The 27,493-nt window shown below is 57.5% G+C and overlaps 2 protein-coding genes across 3 annotated transcripts in view; one reads left to right on the top strand and one right to left on the bottom strand.

Moving 5' to 3' along the window:
• Window positions 1-17,743: 17,743 nt before the first annotated feature.
• On the top strand, window positions 17,744-22,051 carry PSMG4 (proteasome assembly chaperone 4). The gene is made up of 3 exons (XM_055407211.2): window positions 17,744-17,976; window positions 19,156-19,231; window positions 21,880-22,051. Exons 1-3 carry the CDS (start codon window positions 17,803-17,805, stop codon window positions 21,999-22,001), a joined length of 372 nt encoding a protein of 123 aa, XP_055263186.1. The 5' UTR covers window positions 17,744-17,802; the 3' UTR covers window positions 22,002-22,051.
• A 1,520-nt stretch (window positions 22,052-23,571) lies between these two features.
• Window positions 23,572-27,493, bottom strand: part of SLC22A23 (solute carrier family 22 member 23) — a 132,111-nt gene continuing 128,189 nt past the window's right edge. For both annotated transcript variants that reach the window (XM_055407209.2, XM_088831339.1), the window contains one exon: window positions 23,572-26,669. In XM_055407209.2, coding sequence (XP_055263184.2) covers window positions 26,312-26,669 — 358 coding nt within the window. In that variant the 3' untranslated portion in view covers window positions 23,572-26,311. The remainder of the gene's footprint in view (window positions 26,670-27,493) is intronic.

Here is a 27,493-nt window from a genome sequence, read left to right as displayed (position 1 = left end):
CCAGGGACAGACGGATGTATTAATGCAAATCAAGTGTGGTCCACACGGACACATGGAACACTATTCAGCCGTTAAAAGGAAGGATGTTTTGACACCAGCTGGAACGTGGATGAACCTTGAAGATATTGTGCTTGGTGAAATAAGCCAGCTGTGAGAAGACAAACATTGTATGATTTAGTCAAGTTTGCAGAGGCGGAGAGGGTAAGGGTGGGTGCCCAGGGCCTAGGGGAGGGGGAGGGGGAGTGAGGATTTATTGAGGATAGACTTTCAGTTTTGCAAGATGAAAAGAGTCCTGGAGAGGTTTGCGGTGGTGGCTGTGCCACAGTGTGAATGTGCTTAATGCCAGTGAGATGCAATTGGAAAAATGATTGAGAGGGCAGATTTTACGTTTGTGTGCATTTTACCACAATTGAAAATAGTTTATTACCGTCTGTGAAATATACAGAGGCATTTTTTGTCTTGATGCTAATGGGGTGGCCACGCTTCTCAGTGGTGGGTGGACCGCTGGTGACGGGCACAGAGGAAACAGGCAGATGTTTTGGATACTGATGTCAGGTTCAGTGTCACTGCCCCTGCTGCTGCTGAGTCGCTTCAGTCGTGTCCGACTCTGTGCGAACCCATAGACGGCAGCCCACCAGGCTCCCCCGTCCCTGGGACTCTCCAGGCAAGAACACTGGAGTGGGTTGCCATTTCCTTCTCCAATGCGTGAAAGTGGAGGCTCTCAGCCGTGTCCGCCCCTGATTCTGCCCCAGTTGGCTGATGGCTCCTTGTTCTTATGTCTCCACCCGTGTGGCTCCGTCTCTGGTCCAAATTCTCAGCACAGCACAGAGGCCACGCCAACCCGGGTGGTCTGCCTTCCCAGTGTTACCCGCCCCTTTCTGCCTCCACAGTGCATCCTGGGAGACTTGAACCTGCCCGCGGAGCTCCTTTTCAGGATGTGTTCTCGAGCCTCTGAGTCTCTGTCCGCTCCATCGCTGGAGAAGCCTCTCCCTTTCTTCACTGCTGGCATTTCCATTGTTTTTCCTGCTGCAGCGCAACTGCCTGCGACCCTCCCCACTCCCACCCAGCAGGCCACCTGGATCAGTGAGTTGGTGATGCTCTGCTCCCAGAGGCTTCTCCCGTTAGCGTTGGGCTTACATTTGTTACCTAAAAGCAGTGATCACCCAGCTTGTTCATTGCACACCTCTACGCACTAAAAAAAAGTTGAGGATACATGCCCAGTATGTACTCAGCCACTTTAGTCATGTCCGACTCTTTGCGACCCTATATGGATGGTAGCGCATCAGGCTTCTCTGTCATGGGATTTCCCAGGCAAGAATACTGAAGTCGGGAGCCATTCCCTTCTCTAGGAGATCTTCCTGAACCAGGGATCAAACCTGCACCTTTTATGTCTCCTGCATTGGCAGGCAGATTCTTTACTGCTAGCACCATCTGGGAAGCCCCACAAGCCCAACATACTTATTATTTGTTTATGCCCAAGGTATTTATCCATAAATTGTATACGTTTATTTTTACAAGCCAGTATCTCAAGGTACCATATATTTAGTATGAGTTGTATCCTGAGAGAAATCAGAAGGTAGTCAACATTTCAAATACACCATTGTCTAACTTCTAATTTTATTTTGGCCAACATATCCCCAGACTTGAGCTACTCATGGTTTTCTGACTTGTCAATAGTCTTGACTAACAGCCTGTGGAAGGAGCAGAGTGTACGCTCTGCCATCTCCTTATTTTTTATGTGTTTGCATCACTAATGTCTTCACTTTGCAGTTTCTTTTCTGTAGTGCTTTAAGCCCAGCTGTGAGGGTCAGTGGAGCAAAATCTAGATAACGTGGTGGCCAATCCATCATTGCTTCCTCCTTTCCAGGGAATAAGTCACAACATGTGACCACAACGCACAGCATCCTGTGAGCCCCAGCATTACTGGGAACGTTAACTATTTAAAACATTAACTATTATATTAATTTCTTTATTTTTATGGTAGGGCTTCCCCCATGGCCTGGTGGTAAAGAATCCACCTGCAATGCAGGGGCCACAGGAGATGCAGGTTCGATCCTGGGGAAGGGCATGGCAACCCACTAGAGGACTCTTGTCTGGAGAATCCCGTGAATGGAGGAACTATAGGAAATAAGTATAAATAGGTATTCTCACAGTTTCTTCCCACACTGCAATGGCTGCTTCGCCAGCCCCACCTTCAGACGAGATTTCTGCCTGAGGTTAGGGTTCATTCCAGTGAGGCCTCTGTTTCCTGCTGGCTTTTGAGCCCTTGATGTCAGGAACCATGCCTTATTAGCCTTTATATCTCCCACATTGCTGGAAACTAAGTGCAGGCAAACAATAAATATTCCTCTAGTAAATAAAGTATCTTGAATACACAGCAGCCAGAGAACCACGCAGAAGCAGGTTAGAAACAGAAAAAGACCAGGTCATTTTCAAAGGTGGAAGAAATCAGTTATCCAGACTTTTATAACGGAGAAGGCAATGGCAAGCCACTCCAGTACTCTTGCCTAGAAAATCCCATGGATGGAGGAGCCTGGTAGGCTGCAGTCCGTGGGGTCGCTAAGGGTCTGACACGACTGAGCGACTTCACTTTCACTTTTCACTTTCACACATTGGAGAAGGAAATGGCAACCTACTCCAGTGTTCTTGCCTGGAGAATCCCAGGGATGGGTGAGCCTGGTGGGCTTCCGTCTATGGGGTCACACAGAGTCGGACACAACTGAAGTGACTTAGCAGCAGCAGCAGCAGCAGCAGACTTTTATAAAGCAGTAGTCAATGCTAGAACAATTCCTATAAAATTTTTGAGGAAAATATGCCTTAATATTTGCATGCCCAGTTACGTTAACTTTTAATTTTAAAGGTAATAGGTATTTTTGGACATAAAAGAACTGAGGAAATGTAGCTTCTGAAAGTCATTTTGGAAAGAAAAAAAAAAAGAATCTCAGAGAATGTAGAAATAGATCTTGGAAAGGTTGGTTGTTTGATGGCACATGACCTAAAGGATAAAGGTCCCTCTGAACACAGCCCAGAGACACAGAAGTCTTTCAACTGGTCCTTCGTGAAGGATGCTGGAAATGCTTTTATAAGACGCTGGCCAAGGACCTGAGGCCGCTAGATCGTCATCGGGTTCCCTGCAAACTGGAATTATTACCTCCTTACAGGGAATTGGTTATTTGCCAGTTTATTCTGGAAACTTCTCTGCTACAAAGAGTAGAAGATTTCAAATGATGGACCAACAGATGTACAGACATTTACAAATGTCCCATGAAAATATAAAATTCTCAACAAACTGTAAGATTTTAGGCAGAAGTCAAAGCAACAAAGGCCACATTAGAAGTCAGGATGCAGAGTAAGAGTGTGCCCGAGGAGGTAAGTGGGCTTCAGGGCACATTGTTGGGGGCTTGAAGAAAGGAACCAGACTGCAGTAGAAAATCTGCTTCTTACTTTGATGATGAAGGATAAACGCGGTGGAAAGAAACAGGACAAGCTGCTGGGAAGCCAAAACTCTATGGAAATGTCACATGTTTTATAAGGAATTCTGTAAAAACCCACAGAGGCAGAAAGAAAAATTTTAAAAAGCTGTAATAAAACTACTACTAAATTAGTAAAGAAAAGATGAGGTCTAAACTTCATCAGGCTTCTGAAGAACATGACCAGATTTAGGAGAGCGTGGAGCAGTGATGGAGGAATTGGGAGCGCTCTGAGCTCTGTGAACTAACAAAATTATGTAGAAACCCTCAGAAAGATGTGTCACGCACCTTGCTCACAGAGAGAAGGAAATCGAAGTCTTGAATCACCGCATTTGCAGCTGAGGCGGAGGCCAGGCCCTGCAGCAACAGTATTTTAAAGAAAGAGGAGGCAGATGCAGGGTTCACAGACAAACCGCTGCTTTCCAACGGAAGCTGAGGGCAGAGAGGTCAGTTGGGCGTGACATTTGCCCAAAAATTTCTGCTGGGCTTGCAGCACAAAGCAGAGACCTTTGCAGCACAAAGAGAGACCTCTCTCCCTCTTGAGATACAGGGTTCTGGAAAAGCAGCTGATCCATAATGCGCATAAATAGGAAAAGAAACCCAGATGCCGCCAGCTGCAGAGGAAGTGAAAGCTCACAGGCAGAAGAAGGAAGATATCCCAAGTGCAGGATGGTAGCACAGACAGCTCACAAAACCCCGGGCTGTCCCCTGGGGGCGCGTGACAGCTGGTCTGCTGTGCTCACCAGAGCGGAGGGTGACATATGCCAGCCAGGGACAGAAACCAAGGCAGCCAAACCCGCGGCTTCTCCATGCTGCTCTGCTCACACCCACAGGACGCGGTACCCACGGCTCGGGATTTCTCTTCTTTAGGGAAGAGATAGGCCCCAGTGATCCGCGGACAGGCCAGGGGGATCAAATGAGGTTTCTGGGACAAAATGTGCCTAGGCCGCGGGCTCCAGCAGCTGTCATCAGTAAACACGGAGACCTCATCCTTCCGGCAGGGATGAACGTCCCGGGTGATGCTGGTCTGAGAACTCGATCTTTCGGGAGGACGACAGAGGATGCCCACTGGGTCCGCTTGGACACCCCCTTGCAGAGGGTGGGCTCTGGGCCTCTTCACTGTCCCCCACCCCTCGCTCCCGCTGGGCTTACCTTCCAGGCCTACGGAACACTGCCTCCTCCGAGCATGCTCCCACGTGGTGGGACGCCCTGCAGAGAGCCCCCCTGTAGAATCCCAGGCCTTCTGCACGCTGCTCTGACCTCCCTGCCATCCTCCCAACCCAGAGCGGGGACTGTTTGTTGCCACCTTTTGCAAGATTCGGGAATGTCTTCAGGCTCCAGAGCTGAGCCTTGGCGGCTCACAGGACGGCTCTCAGGCCTCTCCCTGACCAGGCTCATGACAGTGAAAGGACCACTGGCTGGACTCCACTTTTGTTGTGCTGACTCTTGTTTACCCAGGCTGAGCCCCAGAAAGAGGAGACCCTGCAGATGCAGCTGCCCACAGCATTCCCTGCTTTATTTTGTTACTGTAATCCGAGTAAATTATTTAAACATTAATGAAAATATGATGAAAATAACCTACCCTTAAAAAATATTTGTAAAGTTTAAAAATGTTGTCAAGTTACTTTAAGATGGAAAAAGGAAAAACCTCACTGTAATTTGAAGTGCAGGACTTCCCTGATGGCTCAGTGGTAAAGAATTTCCTTGCCAAGCAGGAGCCACGGGAAACTCGAGTTCCATCCCTGGGTCAGCAAGATCCCCTGGAGGAGGGCATGGCAAACCACTCCAGTGTCCTTGCCTGGAGAATCCCGTGGACAGAGAAGCCTGGCGGGCTACAGTCCATGGGGTCGCAGAGAGTCGGACACGACTGAGCGACTCAACAACACCTCTGAAGTGGAGTGAGGTGGTGTCCACCTCCATCTACATCGGTCAGAATCAGACGGTCCGGAATGACCGCAGGGGGCCTGATGCTTTGTTCTAGTTGCTGCCTTCATCCTGGAAACTGAAACCTGGTGTGTGCCCGAGCCGGGCAGGCCCCGCTGTCCTCATGATCAGAAGGACCCAGAGAGAGGGAGTCCTGTCACAGCGGAGGGCAAGGGTGAGAAATCAGAGCTCGTTTCCCAAAGCTTCCCTGGTCCTGGCCTTTCCCCGGGAGGGCAGAGGAAGGGGCCTGGGGCCTTCCCAGGACAGCAGGCTGGTCCCCGTGGTGGGTTCCTCGGGGCCCTTGGAAGTGTTATCTTCCAGCCAGTACACCCCGCGTCATCCTTCAGAGTGGTGTGGGAGGCCACTGAGTTCACCCAGCAAATGTCTGCTGTGTCAGGTGCTGTTCTAGGCCCAGAAAGACAAGCGAACGAATCGGGCGGGACCCCCGCCCTCCTGGCAGCCCAGGCGGTCAGGTTAGCGAAGCCCCGTTCCTGAGGCCTTTGATGATTTTTTTGTCCTCATCTCCTTCTCCTCCTTGGTTCTGTTTAGCCCGTTCTTACGCTTCCCCAAATCTTTCTGTTCTCTGCTAAATCGAGCATGTGGTCAGACAAGTAATTAAGGGCTGCGAGGCCGGGGTGACGGTGAGTCTCGGCGGCTTGCGGAGGAGGTGCTGGCACGGTGAGTCAGGGAGGCGCTCTCGGTCACGGGGTTCCGGACCCACCCTCCCGTCACTGCCCTCCCTCCGTCTTTTCCTCTCACTCTCTCTGAATGTTTACAGAGTACTTGGTATGGGAGACAAGTGATTGATTCTGGGATTCACTTAAAAAAAAAAAGAAGCAAACCCTCAGCTTAAATACTGGTGTCTTTAGTAATTACAGGGTCATCACAGAGGTGACCCCCTAGGCCAAAGGCAGAGGTGCACCTGTTTTCCATGGTCTCTGTGAGGCCCTCTTTGCTCCAGACCAGCCACCCAGACAGAGCGGCTGAACTCTCTCTGGGCCCCCATGCACCCGCCCGGGAGGGGCGTCGTGTGGCCCTGGTCTCGGTGTCCACGAGGTGAGCGCCTCCAGGAGCCCGCGCAGTGATGAGGGTCCAGGGAGAGGCCTGCTGGGGAAGCACGTGCAGAGGGGCGGTGGGGCGGGGTGCTGGGGAGGGAAGTTGGGCCTGTGCCCACTGGAGGGTTTCATTCCAGCGGCGAGAAGACAGTGCCCGAACCGCACCGGCTGACTGCGGCCTCCGCACCTCCTTAGCAGCGGTGCGCGTTTCCAGAACCCACGGTGCCCCGTGAGGCTGGCAGGCGAGCCCTGTTCTCTCTGCCCTGAGCCCCACCTGGCCATGCAGATTCGAGATGAAAGAGGAGCAGCTGAAGGCGCTCCTGCGGGGCCCTCCTTCCGTGCGGGCTTTCCGGGCGTCTGTGCAGGAGGGCGGCGACCCGCCTGGAGCTGGTCCCGCAGCCTCAGGTCCAGCCTGCGGGCCCGACAGCATCTGGGTGGCTCTGGAGCGCTCCCCGCCCCCCCACCGAACCCCAGGCTGGGGTTGCAGTGCTCTGGCTGCTGTGGTTGGACTGGAAACCAGGCCCTGCGGCAGGGAAGGGCTGGGGTACAGGAGACGTGCAAGCCGATGACTCAGGGACACAGACGGGTGGGGACGTCCTCTGAACCCAGAGCGGGGCCTTAAAGACACTTCCAAGGGGAGCCCAGGTTGCCCAGACCAAGTGGGCGAGCAGAGAGGGAAGAACACCCAGTCTGGACTTAAAGTGCGACCTAAATGGAGAAACGAAAGCGCATGGACGGCTCCCTGGGTCGTGGCTGAGTGGACATGAGGAGCTGGCAGCGGCTCCCGACTTGAGGCGGGCACCCCGACGGGTAACCAGCATCTTCACTGCTGGCTGAGAGCACGCGAGGGTTCAGGGTCTGGTGCCAAGTGGCTGGGAAAAACCCAAGTGTCAGAGCTGGGCCCCGGAGTCTGCAACTGGAAGGAAAGTGCAAGGAGTTAGGAGGTGTAAGGGGGCAATGCACAGACTGCTTGCCCGGAATGCTGGCTCCTTACCTCAACACAGCACCCGGGGCCTGTGGGCAAGGAGCTGACCGCTCAGCTTCAGCCTCTGTGACTGGGCAGAGGTCCTGCTGCCTCCCTCGTGGGCCTGCTGCAGAGCCAGGCTGGGCGAGTGGCGGGCAGGGGCTGCAAAGTGCCTCTTCCAGGCCCAGAAGCCGTGGTGAGCTTTTGGCTGCAGCTTCCAGAGAGGAGTGTCCAGAAAGGGGCGACTGACCCAGAGGGGCTCTTGGAAATGAAGCTGATCCGGAAGTTTACAGGAAAACTGTGAACCAGGACCTTTGCAGCATCAGCAACAAACAATTCAGGATTTATTCTGGGTTCTCAGAGAGCGTTCCCCGCCCGGGTCCTTGGACTCTTGTTCAATAGAAGTTGATAGGATGCCAGACAGAAATCCAGGCAAAGTTTCACTGGGGACTCGGCAGCGCGAGGGAGCCAAGACAAGTAATAGGTGCCCTGGGTGCTCCCTGAGGAGGGTGCACAGGCCCCTTAAATGGGGTGAGCGTGGGGGCAGACTGGAGGGTGGCTTAGGTGGTCTGCCCGCCCCCTCGGTGGTAAGGTGTGTAGAGACCACGCACAGGACCCTGCCTTTGCTCCCAGCACCTCCGAAGTGGCCTTTTTATATCTTGTTGTTTGTAATCTGCTCAGCTAGGCGTGCCTGCAGTTATTTTTAGTCCTGGCCGTTCAGTATCTTTGTATTTTGTTGCTCCAGGAGACGTTTGTCCAGGTGCAAGCACTGCTGCGGCAGGTCCCAGGGCCCAGACTGTCTCCAGGACCTGGCATAGTTTGGACAGCAGAGTGCGTGGACGCTTCTTAGGGTGATGTGTGTGTGTGTTGGTCGCTCAGTCCTGTCCGACTCTTTGTGACCCTATGGGGTGTTGCCCGCCAGGTTCCTCTGTCCATGTGATCTTCTAGGCAAGAGTACTGGAGTGGGTTGCCATTTCCTTCTCCAGGGGACCTTCCCGACCCAGGGATCGAATCCGGGTCTCCTGCATTGCAGACAGACTCTTTACCGTCTGAGCTACCAGGGAAGCCTTCTTAGGGGTCTGGTTAAATACATCATATGAATGTAATTGACCTTCCAAGCTAAGGTCACCTTTCTTTTTCTAAAAAAAAAAATTATGGTAAAACACATAAAATTTCCTTTTTATCCATTCTGAAGTATAAGGTCTGTGGTATCAAGTCCATTCACACTGTTTTGCAGCCATCACACCATCCATCCACAGGACTCCTCATCTTGCAAACCTGAAACTCTACCCCGTTAGACACTAACTCCCCCGTTCCTCTCCTCCCACCGCGCCCCAGTCCCTGGCCCCACCCTTCTACTTTCTATCTCCTCTAGGGCCCTCGTGTAAGTGGAATCATCTAGTATTTGTCCTTTGGTGTCTGGCTTATCTCACTGAGCACAGTGTCCTCGGGTTCCTCACGTTGTAGCCCGTGGCAGAACTTCCTCCATCTTTAAGGCAGAGTCCCCCTCTGAGAGGGTTTTTCATGGCGCAGGTCGGCCGGGAGAACCCTGCGGCCTGTAGTCCTGCCCTTTCGCCTGTGTCAGCGCCCTATCTCGGCTCCTCCCTCTGCCTGTCTGTGTGCCAGCCTCTGAACCTTCTCTGGCCTGTGTCCCCAGGTGTGCTTCCCAGGCGGACCCCAACTCCTCGTCACCCTGCACGTCCCCCCTCTTCGTGCCTCTGCCCCAGCTGTGCCCAGGCCTCCCGTGGTCCATCTGCCTCCTGCATGGCGCTGCCGCTTCCAGGAGCTCCTCCTGAGGGCTCCATCTGCGCTGGACGGAACCACCCCACCCACTTTACTTCTAGCCCAGCCCTTACGGTTGCTCCACTGTAGTATTTGCTTTTCCATTCCTTTCGTTAAAAAGAGCTTTGTCTTCATTTTCTTTCGTTCCCCTGGTGCCTGGTACACAGTCGTCACTCCATAATTTGTAGGATAAACATATGCATGGGTAAGTGAAAAACTGGGAACTCACCTTCTGTATAAACCAGGAACCATCATTAGGATCAATGGACTTAATTATTGCATTTTATGGACTGAGATAAAGACCTTTTTGGTGGAGATGTGATAAAGTTTGGGGCAAATAGGGAAAGGGCCAGTACTGTTTAGATATGGTTCTATGCAGAGGCATGGAAAAGGTGCCCTGGAAGGCCTCCTGCTCTCTGAGTTTATACAGACATGTCTATAAATACCTGTATAGACACATAGACCCTTAGGCTGTTCAAGGATGGATTCAGAAAGCGCTCAGATTACAGGGGACGGCTTCACGACTCTGGTGGGCACTGCACGCCTTCCTGGGGCCCTTGGTGGCCCCCCTCCCCCGCCCCGGAGAGTAACCAGGCATCCGGCAGCGCGGGTGCACCTGCGCCCCGCACTGGGAGCAGGTCCATTCATCCCGGCGCGATGCGCCTGCACACGGCCGCGCTCCGGAAGCTGAGCCCCGGGGGCGGGGGGTGCGGCCCGGGCCGCCGGGGGCGGGGCGCGCGCTCAAGGGCATCTTTGTGCCCCCGGCACTCGGGGCGGGCCTGGAGCACAGATGGCCTCAGTAAATGTTTGCCGAGTGAGCCCATGAATGGGCGTTTTGTCGCTGGATCTTTTCATTTTTCCCTTGGCTTGCTCCCCGCTCTCCTTGAAATAACAGCTGCTTTCATGGGCCGCTGGACTCGTCTTCAGGGCGGGGAAGAAAACACCAGGAAGGGGCCCGCCCGGCAGCCACGGTCTGGGCAGCGCAGCTCTGCGCTCTGGGGCCGAGGGGCCGGGCTGGCACCCGGGCGGGGAAGGGGCTGTGACGTTGCTGAGGACCCCCAGGGCTCCGAGCCGCCGGCGCCTCCCGCCCTCCGCGCCGGGCCTTGCAGACTGAGCGGGGCTCTGGGTCACGTGGCCCTTCCCCAGGAGCCGCACCGTGTGCGGGAGAAGCAGCTTTTGTTCCCCGTCCTCCTTGTCGCTCCTGGGGGGTGCTCGGCTCCGAGGGCTGCCAGGATTCTGACGAAGCCTGGGGAGCAGCGCCCGGGGCCGGCCGGGCTCCTCCAGCCTTAACCGGCAGCTGTGTCTCCACTTCCTCCCGCGTCCCCTCGTGTCAGCCTCCCCACGGGCTCCCCAGCGCCTTCAGGGGGGCCCTCCCAACAGCGACACACCCACGACGGCCACATGTCCCCAGCCCAAGGCGTCCGCCCCATCCGTGAAGTGGATCCCCCTCCCGGTGTGTGAGTTTGCTCATCTGAAAAGTGCTGAGTCACAAAACAATCACATTGAGAGCAACACAACTGGAAGGTTAAAAACCGGGATCGTGGGAAATTCTAAGGTCCCACTGGCCCAAGTCACTGTCCACCTTCAGGGCCACGGCAGGTGTCCAGCCGTGGAAGCTGTCGAGGGATGCAGTGTGGGACAGGCTCCCCGCCCCCAGCCTGCGCACCCCTGCACCCTGGCTGGTGTTCAGTGCCTCCTCCCTGGTGATGGGAGAAGAGGCCCCATTGTGGAGGGAGAGGCCCAGCCCTGCCCTCAATGACCAAGGGTCTTCCGGGTCCTTTGTTCCTCCTTGTTTTTTCCTTGTTTGAAAACTCGAGTCATAACAGCCACCTCATGGGATCCTTGTGAGGGTCTTCCCCAAGTGGCCAGGCACCTGCCCCCACTGTTAATTATCGGCTGGTCCCTGCCTGGCGGGTCAGATGCCATCCTGTAGCCCAGAGCTCAGTGAGTCCTAGAAGCTGCAGGGGTCAGCAGGGTGAGGACACCCGGCCATTGCCCTTGTTGGAACGCCCTTTCCTGCTTTGCTCCCCTGAATCCTGGGCTTGTGTCCACCCTTCCCTGGGACTGAGGGTGGGCACCCACGTGGCTGCTCCCCTGGCCAGTCAGACTGGGGGAACCTTTTTATTCATCAGTCACGGTTCGTCCAGAGGCAAGGCCTGCTCCATGCATGGGTGGAACTGGGGCTCCTGCTGGGCCTGGGGTGGAGGTGAAGTGAGGGGGGCGGCTAGTCCACAGCAGAGGCTGAGCAGGTTAACCTCTGGGTAGGGTGGGGCTGTGTTGAAGTCTAATTGGTAAAGAAACGGAACAAACATTTTAAAAGCAGTTACAGAAACATCTCACGTTAGATGGTTCTATCCGCAGTAACAGTGACGGCTCAGCTTGCTTCTGCCTCCTTGAAGGTCCGACTTCCTCTGGGGCATACCAGCAGGGCCATCTTGTTTTCCTTTCATGCCAGAGCCTGATGACGTTAGAACCTGGGCAGGGCTTTTCTTTTGTGCCAATGCTAAGGAACGCTCTGGGACAGTTGGTGCCAGCAAAAATATTTTGTCTGCACTCGTGCAGAGAGAGTGGGGAGCTGGCGTGAGGAGCAGGGGAGAGGTGGATGCACTGGGAACGCTAGCCTTTGGGGGCTTCAAAGACTGTTGGGGGCTTCCCTGGTAGCTCAGATGGCAAAGAATCTACCTGCAATGCAGGAGACTCGGGTTCAGTCCCTGGGTTGGAAAGATCCCTGGAGAAGGAAACAGCAACCCATTCCAGTTGGGCACGACTGAGCAACTAACACACACACACACACACGAATGAGCAACTAACACACACACACACACAGACACACACACACACAAGGACTGAACACACACACACACACACACACACACAAGGACTGATGGGAAATTAAAAAAAAATAGGAATAGTTCTGATAGCCCCAAGGAAGATGGACATTTTAGAAGTCTTCCCTGAAAACAGACTCTTCACATTAGGTAATTTTGGTTGGAGAATCAAATCCTCTATTTTAAAAATGAGGGAAGATGAGAGCTGCTTAAAGGACTCCCTCTGCTATTCTGAGAATAGATATCTGGCCAGGGGCTGAGATGAGGGTGGAGGCCGTGGGATGGGGGGACCATTTAGTTAGTGTCTAAGTCCAGATGGGGGCGATGGACGGGGCCTGCAGGGAGATGCCTGAATGCCTAAGAATCAGGTGCCACGTTCTGAACTGGGAGACTGGAGGGGCCGGCTTGCCGTGGGACCCCCGGGAAAAGAAGTTTCTAGGCATATTCGGATGGAAATGCTGGGTGGGCAGCCGACCTAATAGGGTTGAAGCTCAGGGAGAAGGCTGCCTCCAGGGACACAAATTCGGGGGAGGTCAGTGTGGGCTGTGGGGTGGGGTCACCTGGCAGGGAGAGCAGCTCGGGGAACAAGTGGGCCCTGGAGCTGGGGAGACTGGAACCACCATGACCCAGAACCTGCGGGGACCCTGAGAAGGGGCGGGAGGGAGGAGACATTCTGGAAGCCGCGGCAGGGGAGAGGCTGTGTCAGGCTACGGCTCTCACACCCGAGGTCTTTGGTGGCGTCGGTGGGACCCGCTCAGGCGCGGGAAGGCAGCTGGATGGAGTAGGTTCAGGAAGGAAAGGGTGAGGCATGGCAGACATGCTGTGGGGGCTGCTCGGAGTCAATGGGAGACAGAGATCTGTTTGAAGATGCGTCTGCACGCCAACAGGTGTAGTCTCGTAGGGAGGGGCAGGTCAAAGATGCAGGAGAGGGATAGGACCCGCTGGGTGCTGCCCTGACATGGGACGGGCTGTGTGTGAGGGAATGGGCTTAATCCCAGGATGGAAGTGGATGTAATGGTTCAGTTGGAGAAGGTTTTTCGGGTTGGGGCGAGGGGCGGGACAGATCTGGGGCAGGGCGTGCATTATCGAATACTCTTCGGTTTAGAAAATGACTCAAATGGTTTAACCATTTGGGTCACGCCTCCTGACCCAGGGCCCTGGAAAATCTGGACTGCGCTGGTTGTGGTCACTCTCAGAAAATCTTGCCATTCTGCTGCAGTAGTAGCAGAACAGTGGTGCTCATCCAACACTCCATCTGCCCCCCATCCTGGCGCCCCTCCACGCCAGGCCACGGCGATGGGTGGCTATCTGCGGTGAATGGGATATAAGAGGGTGTGATGTGTCACTTCTGGGTCAGAGCACTGAAAGGCTGGACCCAGCACTGCAGCTGTGACCTGAGGTGGCACCTGGAGTCCGGTACCCCCACTCCCCCACCTCCTACCCCCTTGTCCAAGCTAGAAATACATCACGAACTAAAGACAAGAGTTGGTTCCGTCACAGCACTGCCATTTCAGGGTTAAAACATTACCATCATGTAACCTGGTCTGTTACTAACCCGATACCACCTGACCAACCAGGACATATAGCAGAGTTTGGGTTTGATTTTGGATTAAAGGCCCAAGGATCTCGTGAGAGACTCTGGTGATGCTGCAGACATCCTGGACATTCTTGTGACTCACTGACTGTGCAGTGAACACGCCGCACACGAGCCTGGGGGCAGCTGCCTCTCCAGGTGGGGCCCATCACGAACCTAGCAGGAAGCTGATAGGTGTCCTCCCTATGGGCGGTTCTCTTATCCATCATCTAAAGTCTGTAGTTCTTGGTTCCTGATGAAATTCACACCAAGCCGAGGCTCACAACCCAGATGGGTGGCAGAGACAGGAGAGGGATGAAACACCGGCCTGGCCCCTCTTCAGGCCCACAGCTGGCAGGCTGATCTCTCCCGAAGACTCCTGCTGCTGGCTTTGCATCTGGGGGCTGCGGGCAGCCTGGGAACCGGGACCTGCTCTTTCACCTGAGTGTTCTAAAACTGCACAGTTTAGAGAAAAGACTGACCCTGAGTGAGGATAGGATCCAGGCCCTCCCTTCGCTCTGCAAAGCCAAGGCGGCTCTGCACAGGCCCGACTCCTTCCCACCTGCCACCCTGCGGCCTCCTGCGGAATTACAGGCTCCTGGAGTGGAAGGATCCTGTTACCCGTCTGCATGCTTATCTGATCTTCACAGGGTACTAGCCGTGGAAGGCGCCTTGGAGATGACCTAAGCCAGTCTTCTCATTTCCAGCCAAGGTAACAGAGGCCCAGCTCAGGGACACAGCGCTAGTGAGAGCTGGGCCAGGTCAGGAGCCTGCGGCCCCAGAAAGTCCCTGTCTGTTCCTCCAGCTTCCTCACTCCCCCAACCACTCAGTCCATCTTCCCTGTGCCTCTGATGTGCAGGGCCCTGCCGGCTACCTCACCCAAAGTGAGCTGCCCCGAGGAGCTTCCTGAGCAGGAAGGTGGGCAGGAAGAAGGCCACTGCGCCAATGATTGCTCTGTGCGAGGTTAAAAGGCAGGCCAGGAGAGGCTCCCCATCAGGCAGAGTCCGGGCAAACCTCCGGACTGGGGGTTTCTCCTGCAGGGAAGCCAGGGAGGGCAGGGGAGCACAGGGCAGTAGGGGCGGGGGTGGGCCTCCTTGTGGAGCTCAGTGTCGGCAGAGCATCGCTGGAATGAAAATGGCCCCCGCAGTTGTTCTGCATTGGGCTGAAATGGCCCGGCCTTTCCGCAGCTGCTCCTGTCAGTCACTGGGTGTGGGCTGCCTGGGGAGGGGGTGCAGACCCCGAAGGAGCCTACAGTGGGAGGCTGTCTGCTCTGGGCAGTTCCAGCAGCTGGGACAGCCAGTCCTTTCTTGAAGGGGGTTTGGGCGGCACATCTCAGAGGCCGCCACAGTGTGTGCAGAACTGGCGTGGTGGATGGGGTGGGTTCCTGAGGACACGGAGGAGGACAGGGCCAGAGCACATGGGGAAGACTCGACCGCGGACACAGGGAGGGGGCTCCTCTGCTTAAGGAGGGGACAGAGGGAAGAATGAGGCCACTCGGAGGCGTGGGTCTGAGGAGAGGGACAAGGCCTTGGGAAAATCGAGCCTGACAACCTCGATTTTCTTTCTGAATGCAGAAGCCGGGTCATCAGCTGAACTTGGGCTTGGTGGGGTTAGGGCTTGGGGGGAAGCGTCCTCGAGGCAAATGAGAGGGTACAATCCTGGGGGCCGCAGGGCAGTGTGTTAAGGGGCAGCTGCTCATGGTGGCTAGAGGTTATAAGCCTGCCTGCTGGGTCATGTGACTTCCCTGGTGGTTATCTGAGCCCAGTGGGAGAAACAGAGAGGAGCACGATCCCACCTGTGCTGGGGCTGGACTGGGGAGAAGGCAGGGAACAGGGGGTTAGCTAGTTGCCTTAGGTTTGCAGACAGCTCTTCAGGATTCTTTAGAGAGAGAAACTCTTGATTTGAAAATGGTGTTTGTCTTCTAAGGGGACAAGGCATTAAGAGGGTATTAGGAGTTAATGTGTGGGTGACATCACATGCTGTGTCAGTTCCAGTTTATTGATTTATTTTTTCATGGGTCACACTTTTGGTATTCTGTTGTGAAATCTTGGTCTGATTAAAGGTCACAGACTTTCTCCGATGTCTTCTGCAAGTCTGACAGTTTTAGGTTTCCCATTTGCGTCTTTGAGCCATTTTGACTTCACTTTGTGTATGATGTAACATGTAAACTGAAGTTCATTAATAATTAAGGAAATGCAAATTAAAATTACATTGAGATACTCCTTGCTGCTGCTGCTGCTGCTAAGTCCCTTCAGTTGTGTCCGACTCTGTGCGACCCCATAGACGGCAGCCCACTGGGCTCCCCCACCCCTGGGATTCTCCAGGCAAGAACACTGGAGTGGGTTGCCATTTCCTTCTCCAGAGATACTCCTTAGGATGGCTAAATGAAAAAGACTGGGAACATACAGTGGTACAGTCACTGTGGAAACAGCCTGTCAGGTTCTTGACAAGTTACACATGGCACAACCATTCTGCTCCAGGTCTTTAACTAAAGTTACACATGGCACAACCATTCTGCTCCAGGTCTTTAACTACAAGAAATGAAAGCACACGTTCATACAGAGACTTACTTGTTCACACGTGTCTGCAGCAGCTTGACTGCAATATCCCCAAATTGAAAACCGCCCAAGTGGACACCACCGCATAACGGCTACACACAGCGATGTGTCCAGCCAGCGGAATCCTGATCACTGGCACGAAGGAGGGAGCAACTGACTCATGCAACAACCTGCGTGACTCTCAAAATAACTGTGAGGAGAGGAAAGGCAGACACAGACTGTACACACTGTACGTTCATTTACACAAAACTCCAGAAAATGCAAACTACTCTGTGACTTGAGTGTGGCACGGCGTCTCGGGTGGGGGTCAGCAAGGGCTCCCAGGGGCTTGAGGAAGCCTCTGCGGGTGACGGACATGTACCCTCTTGATTGTGGTGATGATTTTATGAGCTACACATCTCACAGCTTCAGTTTGTATACTTTGATCAGTGCAGTTACTGTAGTTTATTTCTTAATAAAGCTGTTAATCTATTATAATATTGACCTGAAAATTATAAATTAAATCATTAATTAGTGAACAGACCAAACTTTTTAACAATACTTACCTTGTTAACTGTCAGTTTAATTTAAACCTATTAGAGATTTAAACAGAGAAGACAATGGCACCCCACTCCAGTACACGTGCCTGGAAAATCCCATGGGTGGAGGAGCCTGGTAGGCTGGAGTCCATGGGGTCACGAAGAGTTGGACACGCCTAAGTGACTTCACTTTCACTTTTCACTTCCTTGCATTGGAGGAGGAAATGGCAACCCGCTCCAGTGTTCTTGCCTGGAGAATCCCAGGGATGGCGGAGCCTGGTGGGCTGCCCTGTAAGGGGTCGCACAGAGTCGGAGACGACTGAAGTGACTTAGCAGCAGCAGCAGCAGAGATTTAAAAGGCAGAACTTGTAGCTCTGTCCTTAAACCCAAGTTAGTTGCAACAGAATCTGACAAGAATGGCGCTGTGTGCTTTTACTACAAAGACTCTCTCAACACACTGCAGGGTCCTTGGGTCAGCTCTGAGGGTCCCTGAGTGAGTCAAGCTCCCCAGCAGGGCTGACAGTGGCCCCGGTCCCCGTCTCTGAGAGGCAGACGGGGAGACTGAGTCTCGGGCTGAACCGTTAGTCGAGGCCCACGTTTGTACAGGGATCAGCTCTGGGGTTTCGGACCAAAGGCGCGCCAGCCCACGCCCCTAACTCAGTCCACGCAGCCCTCCTTTTGCGAGCCCCCCCAACATCGCTGCCGTTCTCATGGGCCTCCTGCAGTTACGGGGCTGCTGGCAGCAGAAGGGTAAAACCCAGCTCGCGGGACACGGGCGGCCGCGCTGAGCGCTCGTGGCACCGACTAAACAGCGCGGGATCACGCGTCTACACCCGGGAAGGTGCTCCTGCGAGTCTACACGGCGCCCAATGGAGACGCCGGCCCGCCCCGCCCCTCCCGGGCCCGCCCCTCCCGGGCCCGCCCCGCCCCGCCCCGCCCCTCCCGGACCCGCCCCGCCCCTCCCGGACCCGCCCCTCCACGTCTCTCCCAGGCCCCGCCTTCCGGAAGACCCCGCCCCTCCACTTCCCGCCCAGGCCCCGCCTCCCCGGAAGGCCCCGCCCACTCGGCCTCGGCGCTCTCCTGCTCACGTCTGGCGGCGGTGGCGGCGGTGGCGGCGGTGGCGGCGGGCGGATGGAGCGGCCGGCGGCCGCCGCGGGCGGGGACGTGTCCCTGCACAACTTCAGCGCGCGGCTGTGGGAGCAGCTCGTCCACTTCCACGTGATGCGGCTGACGGACTCACTCTTCCTCTGGGTGGGGGCCACGCCGCACCTGCGCAACCTCGCCGTGGCCATGTGCACGCGCTACGTGAGTGCGGCGGGGGCGGGGCGGGGCGGAGGGCGGGGCGTAGGCGGGGAGGGGGCGGGGCGGAGGGGGCGGGGCGGGGCCGGGGTGGGGCGGGGCGGGGCGGGGCCGGGGTCGGCCGGGGCTGCGCCGCCCACCGCGGGGCTCTGTCCCGCCGCACGGCTGGGCCCCCCGCCCCGTCTCTGGTTGGAGTGTCGGGGCCCCCGTGGGACCTCTGCCGTCCGCTGTCACCCTCCCTGGGCCGGGGGTGGCGTGTCCCCGAGGTGTTCTGCCGGCTCCTCGCTGCCCGCGTTTGCTTGGATCTCCCGCACGGACCTCTCTCCCGCCCTTTCCCTCCGCTGTCCCATCGGGGCGTAACTGATGTCCCACTGGGCGCTCCAGACCCCCGGCCGCTCCTCCAGGGCCGCCCCTCCTGCAGAATCCAGCCCCTCTGCACCTCCCTCACCGGTCACCGCGGCCCCGCGCCCTCGCTGCCCCCGGCCCAGGTCCCCTTTGCCGCTTGTAGGGTGTGTCAGAGCGGCCGTAACTAAGGGCCACAGACTGGGGGGCCGAGAACAGCAGAGAGGGCGGAATCGAGGCGTTGGCGGGCTGCTCCCTCCGGCTTCTGGGCTTGCGGGGCTGCTGACACCTTGGGGCCCCTGGTCTGGCAGCCTCGTCACCCCAGTCCTGCTCCAGCGTCCCAGGCCTCCTCTGTGCACCTCAGTCTCTCCCCTTCTTCCAAAGACACCAGTCCTGTTAGGGGCAGAGTCCGCCTTCCCCTCCTTACATCTCAGCTACATCTGCAGAGACCTTGTTTCCAAATAAAGTCACCTCCGCAGGTGCTGGGGTCAGGACGCTGGACATTCCTCTTGGAGGACGTGGCTTCGCCTGGCGCTGACAGCACCAGCGTTGTCCCTCCGCTCAGACCCCCAAGAGCTCAGGGCCCGCATGGACCTCCATGCCCTATCGCGGCTGCAGCACCCCCGCCCCTCTGACTTTGCACCCACTTGCTTCTCTGGGCTGCTCCAGCCCTTCACCAGGCAGGCCTGTGAGAGAGGCTGCAGAACTGGGGTGACAGAGGCCTTCCGCAAGGGGAGGCTGGCCTGTGGCAGAAAGGGTGGCTGTGGGACCCTGGGTGCCCAGCTGATCCAGGAGGGCTGGACCTCGCAGAGGAACCAGTACTGTTCTCTGTTTTCCTTGCAGGACTCCATCCCCCTGTCCACCGCCCTCCTCGGGGACACGTCTGACACCATGTCCACCGGCCTCGCCCAGCGCTTAGGTAGGTTCCACACCTCAGCTGCCGGAGGGCCCAGGTGGGGACCTCGCTGTTGAGTGGAGTGGGGAGGTGAGTCAGCGTAGGAGGAAGGGTCTCCGTCTGGGAGGTGAACTCCTGGTTGCTGCAGGAAGCCCAGGCCTTGTGTACTGGTCTCAGGAGGTGGTACCAGCACCCTTTCCAGGGGCCTGCTCCCCACGGTCTCCGATGGCCTTGGCTGCCTCCAAGCCGATGAGTGACAGGGACACCGTCCAAGCTGATGAGGACAGCTGATGAGAGCCCTCATGGGAGGGGAGGCGAGGGCGAGTGATGCCCACGGTGCCCAGTGGCAGCGGCTCCAGGTAGCATCCAGGGCCTGCCCTTCACTGCACGTGATGCTGCTCAGAGCTCGAAGGGAGATGGCCTGGCAAGGTTGGGGGCTCCAGCCTCCACTGCACCCCAGGCACATGTCCTGCAGATGCCTCGCTGGTCCAGGTGAGGATGCCCGTGGCTGATGTGTGTGACTGCCCACTGGTCCCTGGTGCCCTCGATGGCCTGGCCTGAGTGTCCCGGCCATGTACAGAGCCGTGTCCTGGCTGGGGTGCGGCGATGGGGCCCCTGCTGTGGTTTTGAGGTGCTTACCTGTGGTTGTGTTCATAGATCTGTGAGCCTTTTCCCTGGGGAGTGGGCATGTCTGTGGTGGTCGCTCTGGGATGCCCCACAGTCACATGGAGTCCGGGCACAGCCGGCTTTCTAGGGGTGGGGTTGTCACAGCACCCACAGGCCGCCCCAGCCAGGGTGGAGACCAAGGGCCAGCGGCCGCGTCTCAGGAGCATCCACCATAGTTGTGCTTTAGCCTGAAGGTATCGGAACCTGAGTAGTAAGTTATCTTGGTGACCTCTTAACAGGAAGCGATTCTGAATCTACAGGAAACCAACAGGAAAAATAAAAGGACTTTCTGTTTTGCCTTCACCTGGGTTTCCAGGTGCTGCGGTTCCTTCTCTGCCTTCGCTAGAGTTGCTAGTTTTTAGTGAAAATAGGTTGGAAGCCTGACACCCTTTCGCTTCACTGTGTGTTTGCCAGCATTTCAGGGTTATCCCCCCTGCAGCAGGCAGACCTCCATGTGCTGGTCCTGGTGGAGGAGGGCGGGAGCCTGCTGGTGTGTGGAGCTGAGACTGGGGGGTCCCCGAGTGTGGACAGAGTCCGGGAGAGGAGGCGGCGGGAGTTCGTTTGAGGAGACACAAATGAGCTGGCTCTTCAGTGAAGTGAGGCTGGCTCCCAGTGTCCTCAGGGTGAGGCCTGGAAGCAGTCTGTGAGCAAAAACCGGGGCTGTTTTAATTTTTTGTTTGCATTTTGTGCAAATGTTGGGGCTTTTTTAAATTAGCATTTTTCTTTCACGTGGTTTACATCAGTTTACAAACAACGTAATCTGAAACAGGATACAGACATCCTCTGTAACTTAAGTCAGATGTGATGAAGGCTACTACCTGCCGATATCCACAAACCTGGCAGCCGCTGGCCACTGCCCAGCAGGGACGGGCGCGCATGGTGAGATGCCAGCCCACCGCCCAGCAGGGTCGGGCGCATGTGAGATGCCAGCGCCCCCCCGGGGCGGGTGATGTGCCTGCAGAGTTCGTGGCCGGCTGGCCTGCGACACCCTGATATGTCATCCTCTGGATCTGGGGTCTGGGCCCTGCAGTGGAAGGTGTTAGTAACTGTTGTTGGCTGTCTGGACGGTGCTGAAGAGACAGGTGTCCCGAGAGCATCTCGTGTGGGAGAGATGAGCGACCTGGGGGCTTACCGTGGACGGGGACCCCTTGCTCCGTACGGCTCTGGAGGGCAGAGGGGCTGCTGGACGGACGGTGCAGGTGACTCGGGTCTCGACTCGTGGAGGGATGGGAGTCAGTGGCCCCTGGGGGCAGGGACTTTCTGCCACTGACCGTGGAGCCACTGTGATGCGAGGGGCCCAGCTTCCCCCTCCGCCCACTGTTCGCCTCTGACAGCGGGGCTCACCCATCTCTGCGGCCTGCAGGGAGGAGTGCTTCGCCCTGCCCTCTCGGGGTGGGACCTGGTGAGGGGGTGGTGCCGCCTGCTTAGTCCTCAGGACCTGTCCTGCCTGAAATTCAGGTGCTGCTGGGGGTACAGTTGAGCTTGGTTTTCATGGTTGGAGCCACTCTCACCTGCCCTGGTGGTTCTGTAGAAAAGGGCTCAGACGTGTTTTCGGCGTCCAATTGAAGACCACACTTGTGTGTGTGTGTGCGTGTGTGCCTGCGCATATGTTCACATAGGAGTGTCAGCTCCTCTGGGAGGAGGGTGGTGGGGTTGGGGAAGAGGCTGGTACTGAAGGAACTTAATACTTAACTCTGTGGACATCGTCTGTGGTTTGAAGAAGCGGAGCAACCAGCCAGCCCTGTGTGTAGCGCAGGGGGTCGCAACCCCTGTGAACAGACTCAGGGGTTTTGGGGATGCCCCTCACCGGGTCCTGAGCCATGGCTCTCAGAACTGCTCTTCCGGATGAGGGGCGGCTCCAGCGACTGGTCTGTCTTGCAGCAGCTGCCCGTGATGTCGTTGGAGTCAGAGTTTTCTTTGCTCTCGAAAAGTCTGCCTTTCCCAGGTTTTTCTCTGCTGTGGGCAGGCGTGGGGTCACGCATCCCTGTGGTCTCTCTCTTTTCCAGCCAGGAAGACCAGCAAGCAGGTCTTCGTCAGCTATAACCTTCCAAACACCAGTAGTAGCTTCGAGTTGCTGGTAGAAAACCGGATCAAGGAGGAAATGCAGGCCTTTCCGGAGAAGTTCTAGCCAGAGAGACTCAGACACAGGGGACGCTTGAATAAACGGACCAGATCCCACTGCTGCAGGTTCATGTGTTCATGTTTGTTTTTAAAGGGCCGGTCTCCTCCCTCCTGTCGCTGGGGTGGGGTCCCAGGGATGCACCTAAGGGTCCTGGGAGGCGGGCTCCAGCAGGACGTGTGAGGATGGGGTGCCTCCCCGGTCCCAGAGAGGGCGTGGGCCACGACTGTCAGGGTCTCCATCCCCAGGGTCTCGCTCCGCTGGGCCCTGTTCCCTCACCTGGGAGGTGGGAACCGTCTCACCGGGCTGGGCTTTTGCCAGAAACACTCTGCAAACCCTAGGTGCTGGGGTCCCTAGGACCTGGGTCCCGGGTTTACCTGCTTCGCTGAACAGATCCCAGCGTCAGCCCCTCCCCATGCTTTTGCCAGCCCATCTTTCCTTCTGTCTGCTCCCTTCTCTGCGCCCCAGGCCCCTCCCACCCGCGTCCCCTCCCAGCTACAGCTGCAGCGAAGTCGCTTCGGTCGTGTCCAACTCTGTGCGACTCCATAGATGGCAGCCCACCAGGCTCCTCCATCCGTGGGATTCTCCAGGCAAAAGTACTGGAGTGGGTTGCCATTTCCTTCTCCCAACGCATGCATGCATGCTAAGTCGCTTCAGTTGTGTCCGACTTTATGCGTCCCTGTGGACAGCAGCCCACCAGGCTCGTGTGTCCACAGGCTTCTCCAGGCAGGATACTGGAGTGGGTGCCACTTCCTTCTCCCACCGCGTCTTAATCCTTGGCCTTTTCCTGCTGCTTGTGGTGGCGGCGTCTCTCTGGGACTGTGCCGCCCCCAGAAGCCAGCGTTCCTGGGTTGGTGGTTGCTCACTTGGCTTCTGGTTGCATCGCTGGGGAGTTTTTACAGCTTCCTCCTCAAAGTCGGGCGGCCCCCACTTTGTGGGGCTGGAGAGTGCCCCAGGTGCTTCTCAGCACAGCCAAGGCCGGCACAGGACTTTCCGACGCTTGGGGTCCGCGTGGGCCCCTTCTGTCCCAGGAGGCGGTGGTTTGGGACCCCGGAGCGCGTTTGACGTTTGCAGGTGTTATGTCGGGCCGGTGCCCGCAGCTGAGCTGGGACAGCTGGGATGAAAGGCCCTTCCAGGGACCGGGTCCCGGGCTGAGCCCCGGCTGGTCACGGCTTGGAGGTACGGCGGGCATCTCTCTGGGCAGAGTCGGTAACAAAATCAGGGCCATGGAGAGGAGAGTTTGGTATAAATACTTTATTAAAGAAATATTACTTTCTTGTTTAAAAAACACTACATTAAAGAGAGCTCTGGGTGCTCAGTCTTCCCTGATGGTCACAGTGTGAGAACTGTTCCCTCCCGGGGAGGCTGCAGGCCCCGGGTGAGGTCAGCAGGACGTGCACACGTTAGGGGCGAGCTTGGAAACCTGCTGCCCCCTCCTCGGGGCTCTGAGGGCGGCACTCAGCACACGGTGGGCGGTCACCCCACCCTGCCTCCGCCCACCTGCCGGCCAGGAGACCCCCATCCTGGGGCAAGGCGGGGGCTGGGGTCACACAGGCGCTGAAGCAGGGACACAGTGAGACCTGAACCAACAGAGTTTATTCCTTGTAGCCAGTGGTCGTGAAATGCCCTGCAGGGGATCCCATCAGATGAGGTAGGGAAGACATTCCAGAGGAGGTTTGTTAATGGGGCAACGTCTTTATTTCTGTACATTTACACACATTCCCCCCCCTCCCCCAGGGTAAAACAGCCGTGACGGCATGCAGGCAGCATGGAAGGCCGGGTCAGGGCTGGGCGCAGCTCTGTGCAGCCAGCAGGCACTCCAGGGGTCGTGTCCACTCGCGTGCTGCACGGGTCCTGCCCAGGAGCCTCTGGGTCGGGGTTGCAGGGCAGGGAGGTCCCCCCGGCAAGGCCGGTGCGCTGCGTCCCCCTGGCCCGGGGCTGCATCCTGGCCAGGGTCCCCACGGTCTTGTGGCCCCTCGGCCCCCTTGTTTGGCTCTAGGAAGTGGGCCCTGGGGCAGTACTTCTGCTGTGAGGCCTCATTCTTGATGTTCTGTGGTCAAACCAGCTCACCAGCCCCTTCTCCCTAGTCGCAAGTGATTACACTCTTAGAAAATGAGACATTTAAGCCCTTTTACTCTTTGTTTCAGGTGCTAATATGTGGGGTAGTGGGTGAGTTTTTACTGGTTTCTGGAAAAGAACAGAAAGCAGAAGGGTCACTTGTGTGCCTGACTTGTTGGAAGGGGGTCCCGGCTTCCTGGGGTTGGGATCGGGGGGTGCAGGGTGGTGCTGGAGGCGGCCCTGGTCTCCCGGGCAGCGGGTGTTTAGGTGCCTGAGCAGCATCTCCCTTCTGAGTGCAGAGGACATGGGCCGGGGGTCCAGGCGTGACCAGGGCCTGGCCTGCTGCCTTGCCCACGCGGGCGGGGCCTCAGGGTCTCGGCCCGTGGGAGGCTTTTCTCCTTTGGCCCTGCTTCTCAGCTGTTGCTTGTGGAACCCGAGCCTGCGCTGCCACAGGCCTCTGCTGGGCAGTGCCACCCTCACGCCCGCAGGAGCCCAGCCTCAGCCAGCTTCTTCTCCAGTCCAGGAGCCTGGCCTGACCATGACGAGACAGTGCTAACCCCACAGGACCGGCGTCTACCGCAGTCACCTAAGACGGACAGTCTGGGAGTGGTGTGCGGGCCATACCCTGTGGCTTCATGCGTTCCCTAGAGTTCTACGCCGCCAGCGGGAGGCCACACAGGGCCTGGGGCCTGGTGAGTGGCCTGGTCTGGTGTCACAGGTGCAGGCACACCTGGCGGGTGGGGCCCAGGGACCCTGCTTGCTGTCCCGGCCCCCGCGCTGCAGGCCTGTCCTGGACCGGGGGCCCTGTGCCCAGCACGTGAGAAGGGCTGAGGCACCTCCCAGTTTGGCACTCGCTGCACAGTAGACAGGCCTGGAGGTTAAGGTGAGTGTGACCCGCCCGTGGAAACAGAACAGAAGTGACTTGAGAGACAGGAGGGCCAGGAGGAGCTGGAACTCAGGCCTGCGAGTTTGCTCGCTTCCCCACAAAGTTCTCCCGAGCCTGTGGCCCCTCTCGGGGTCGGCCAGCCTGTAGGGGCACAGTGGGGGGCGGGGGGAAGACACCAGCCGGAGAGACAGGCGGGGAGCGCGGGGCTTGTGCCCGTCTCTCCCCCGGCTGTGGGGACCGTGCCACCGTGGGCTGAAAGTTGACTTGCTGCTTCACGCAGACCCAGGACCACGCTCTGCCTAGAAGAACAGCCCACAGCAAAGATGTGCCCCAAAGCTGGGGGCCGGGCCTTCCAGAGTGAGCCTAGGCTGCCCCCAGACGGCTGCCGGTGCTGAGACAAGGCGGTGCCCGCCTGGCCTGCAAGGGTAGCTTCCTGGCCTCCCCGGCGCGCCTCTGAAACAGCCGCAGACAGGAGCCGAGGGCCTGACCTGGACGGGCAGGAGGCCCGAGGGGAGGGCCGCGAAGCGCATCCTCGCACAGCAGGATGGGGCGGGGGCGAGCTCCGGTGGGTTATTGCTTCTCTCGGTTGGCCTCGATGCCCTCCGAGGCTGTGGTCAGGGCCCGCTCCTGGCCGGGGGAAGCAGAGGGCACGGCCGGCCCCCTGCAGGCTCCGTGGGGCCTCCAGGCTGGTGATTTCCGTGCGGTGTTAGCTCAGGAAGGAGCCGGTATTCAAGTCGTGCCGCAGAAACGCTGACTGCGAGGAGGTGCAGGGCGGGGGGCCTTTCCTGCCGGAGCTGCACCGGGAGAAGGGCGACAGACAGCAGTGGAGGCGAGGCTGCTGGGGAGCAGAGCGGGCAGACCTGCGCTGGAAGACCGGGGCGATGCCGCCACTCATCATTTACGACTTCTGGTGAAATGGTGCTGCTTTTCCCCCGAAAGAGCTTCCGGATCAAGTATAAAAGGATGATCTCCAAGGAGAGACGAAGCTGGTTTTAATGATATTGTGAGCTGCTTTTCCCTAACACAGAGCGGAAGCTCTTCCCTTACAGAAAAGGCCTTTACAAACCATCACGGAGACTCTAGCAAAACCCTAACCATTCACATCTCAGTCTGAGGAAAGCGCAGCCGTGGGAATGCTCCGGGGCGGGGGGACCCCCAGGGAGCCGGGCTGCGTGGTCCCGGCGCGCGTGTCCTTCCCGAGGAGGGGGCTCCTTCTGAGATCAGTGAAGGGAAGGGAATAAAGTGCTTCTTGTAAAAATGACCAAAATAAATACAAACATTTCATGGCAGAAAAGAAAGTCTCCGAAGGGTCGTCTGCTAGGCCCGCTCCCCCAGGCGCGCGCGCTCCTCGAGGTTCTCAGGGTCCCCAGCCCGGCTACATGGGCCGCCCGCCGTTGGCCGTGGCGCCGTCGGGCAGCCCGTCGCCCGCGGCCGCCGCGTCGTGCAGCCCCGAGTAGTCCTTGAGCTCGGCGTGGGTGGGCAGCAGCGGCTGCTCGCCGCGCCGGGGCGGCAGGAGCGGCTGGCGCGTGTAGTGCTCGCCGTCGGCGATGCTCTCGGGCAGACTCTGGCCCCGGCTCTCGGGCAGCAGCAGGAGGCAGATGATGCAGATAAGCGTGCAGCAGGCGAAGATGACGTGGTGCAGGAAGTAGCCCTTCTGGTTGTGCAGCTCGATGATGGGCGCCGTCAGCATGCCGAAGCCCGCGCTGGCCAGCACCAGCCCCAGCCCGCCGCACCTGCGGGGCGCACGGTCAGCGGGGCGGCCGGGCCCCGCCCCCGCCCCGCCCCGCCCCGCCCCTCGCCCCGCCCTTCGCCCCGCCCCGCCCCGCCCTTCGCCCCGCGTCAGCCCGGACTGCTGCTTCGTTCACTTTCAAAGGTGACTGTAACAAACGCCACCGTCAGGGGGAAAACCAGCCTCACTCGATGTACACGATATACGGTGTTGAGAAACCAAGTGTTACTAGCTTACGCTGTTGTCCCGAGGCTTGCTCTTGGCTTAGAAGAGAGGAGGGTGGCAGCGGATTAATGAAGGCATTAGAGACCCATCAAGAGGAAAGCTACCAAGACAGTGGGGCAGAAAGACCCTGCGCGCGCCTCCTCTCACGGGCCCACCAGAATCACAGCTGTCTGCGGACAACTGTTGATGAAAAGGACCAGAAACTGCCAACAGACCCACGACTAGAGACGTACAGAGGGAGCCACAGGACGGGCAGGAGGGCTGGACACACAGTGTAAAGTCTCATGACCCCCGCCGGGCCGCTGACCCACACGCTGGAGAATATACTGCAGAGGGCCTCCCGCAGAAGGGAGTTCTGAGCCCCAAGTCAGGCTCCCCAGCTTGGGGGTCCTGCACCACGAAGAAACACACCTCAACACAATACAGGCCATAGATGACAAACCCAGGCTGCCCGGTAAAGAATCGCAGGTTTGATTCCCCCCCAGGGAAGACCCCCTGGAGAAGAGGGCAACCCACTCCAGTATTCCTGCCTGGGAAATCCCATGGACAGAGGAGCCTGGGGGACTACAGTCCATGGGGTCACAAAGAGCTGGACACGACTGA

The sequence above is a fragment of the Moschus berezovskii genome, chromosome 23, assembly GCF_049115385.1.
Source record: "Moschus berezovskii isolate FMDL1 chromosome 23, NW_MosBer_1.0, whole genome shotgun sequence".
NCBI classification, from domain to species: Eukaryota; Metazoa; Chordata; class Mammalia; order Artiodactyla; family Moschidae; genus Moschus; species Moschus berezovskii.
This window is presented reverse-complemented; position numbering and strand designations above follow the sequence as displayed.